The following is a 2,092-nucleotide window of genomic DNA, read 5'->3' as shown; positions in this document are numbered from 1 at the left end:
ACTCACCTCTAAAAATACCACGAGTGTCAGTGCACAAAGACCTGACGATGCGACATGTACGCATGGATTATACAAATAGTCCCGAGAGTACATCTGTGTTGAGAACAAATAGGCGGGCAATGAATGAATGTTAGTTGTATTATGTGTTTGTACCTGTAAACACTAGACGCGCATTAATTCTTCAGTTAGGGCTGGTTACTTTTACTGGTATGTTGCAATTGGTTACGTCATTTAAGCTACTAGTTTAGAAACAACATCTCTCGCAACGACTAACCTGTAGTTGTCGTATACTTTTTCTTCAAGTGCACTTGCACAGCCACATATCTTTCGTTCACGAACACACGCACAGATACTAACACGACCAAACACCCACATACAAGCCATATCACACGCACAACATTGCAAGAAATCAATTAGTTAACTATGTTTATTGACCCAACCACGCCACACCTTCTTGAACAGGAACCCCAGATTTAACGCATCACGGGAACGGTAGGGCCAACTCAATAGCAGAATCATCCTCAACACCACCCACACACAGCGCGCCAGCGGGATCAACCAACTCGCGTGGGTCAAACAACGTATACGAGGCAATGGGGAGTACCGAACAGAGCAAGAATGACGGTACTGCTACGGTAGTTGGTGAAGGAGGACAGTACGGGACGAAAGAGGGAGACAAAGATAGTCCCGTTGTCATGGCAACACGCATGTACTCGCATCACGGCAGCAGTATATACCAGAACACTCGACATCAGGAGATATCCCATACCCAGCACCACCCACACTCCACCACGCATAACAATAGAAGGCCTAAATCTGACAACCACAGCGGCAAGACACAATCCCGTGTCAAATCGCTCGGAGGTATGCCTCGTACATCGTGAACTGGTGTGCCCATTCTGAACATGAATTTATGTTTGAACAGGAACTGATATGATATGAGTGAGTGGATATGATTTACAAATTTATGCTTGTATATGTATGTGTGTATTTTGATCTCTCTGACACACTGACTCCATCTGCAGGCAAGTATATAAGTGATTATTGCAACTCGTATGTGTACATATCAGTATTATATATTTTGTACGAATATTCATATATATATATATATATTATCATATATATTTGACTAAAAGAAATTGTTTGCTATATGTGACCATAGCTGTCCAAATATGTATGTATGCACGAGAATTTTAAATTACTCTCACCTATAAGCATTAATATGTGTATAACACAAACATGTATTATTATATACCAGCAAACACTTACACTATTTAGTATTGCAAAAAATGTGACCTTTAAAAAGACATATTTATTCAAGTATGTATAGGAGTATATTATATTATTTTTGGATGTATTTACGTAAACATGCATGATATACAGGAATCCACGGAGGCAAATAATTAAGTCTGTGCGCATATGTGACATACAAAAAGATATATATAATTAAGTAAAGGAGTAAATTATATTATTTTTGGATATATTTACGTAAACATGTATATATACAAGAATACACGGAGGTAAATAATTAAGTCTGTGCGCATGCGTAACTATATAAACGCGACCTATCATATACATATCATTCAGTGGTAGTGAACAGTTGTTAGTTTCTGTCAAAACTCCAGTATGTACTTGGAGCATGTGGCGCAATAGTAGGGTTCGTGGTATGGTATACATATTATACGTAGGGAATCTCATATACTCACAACACATGCAGTGTTATTACATAGCTTGTTCTTCAAAGTTACATGCATAATATCAGCACCTACTGTACTCTGCGATAAACATGAGCTCACCTCTCACCATGCCCATCTTACCCACAATTCTACAGACAAAAGTCACAGTGAACTTACGCTCCGAGTGGACCCGCAAATGAAACAAAGACCTCGTGCCTGCAGCAGCAGCTCAGAACACATAGTATGTATGATATAGCTATGTTGTGCAAGTCTTATGCACACTTTGTGCCTCAATCAATATACGTTGTAGGCTGTTTGCTGTCTCCCTTGTATGGATGGAGGGAGGTATGTTCTTTGATCCTGTCCCGCTATTGGCGCTTGAGTATATAGCGGGCACCGTATCTGTGGCATGCAGT

The 2,092-nt window shown here is 39.9% G+C and overlaps 1 protein-coding gene across 1 annotated transcript; it reads left to right on the top strand.

Annotated features, from left to right (window-relative positions):
- Positions 1-462: 462 nt before the first annotated feature.
- On the top strand, positions 463-884 carry SARC_04183 (hypothetical protein; the record flags this gene model as incomplete). The annotated part of the gene is made up of 1 exon (XM_014302005.1): positions 463-884. A coding segment is annotated over one exon (422 nt), but the record flags the coding sequence as incomplete, so codon positions are not given.
- Between the last annotated feature and the right edge of the window lie 1,208 nt (positions 885-2,092).

This window comes from Sphaeroforma arctica (genome assembly GCF_001186125.1).
Source record: "Sphaeroforma arctica JP610 unplaced genomic scaffold supercont1.227, whole genome shotgun sequence".
NCBI classification, from domain to species: Eukaryota; class Ichthyosporea; order Ichthyophonida; genus Sphaeroforma; species Sphaeroforma arctica.
The sequence above is the reverse complement of the archived record's forward strand: the minus strand, read 5'-3'. Positions and strand labels throughout refer to the sequence as shown.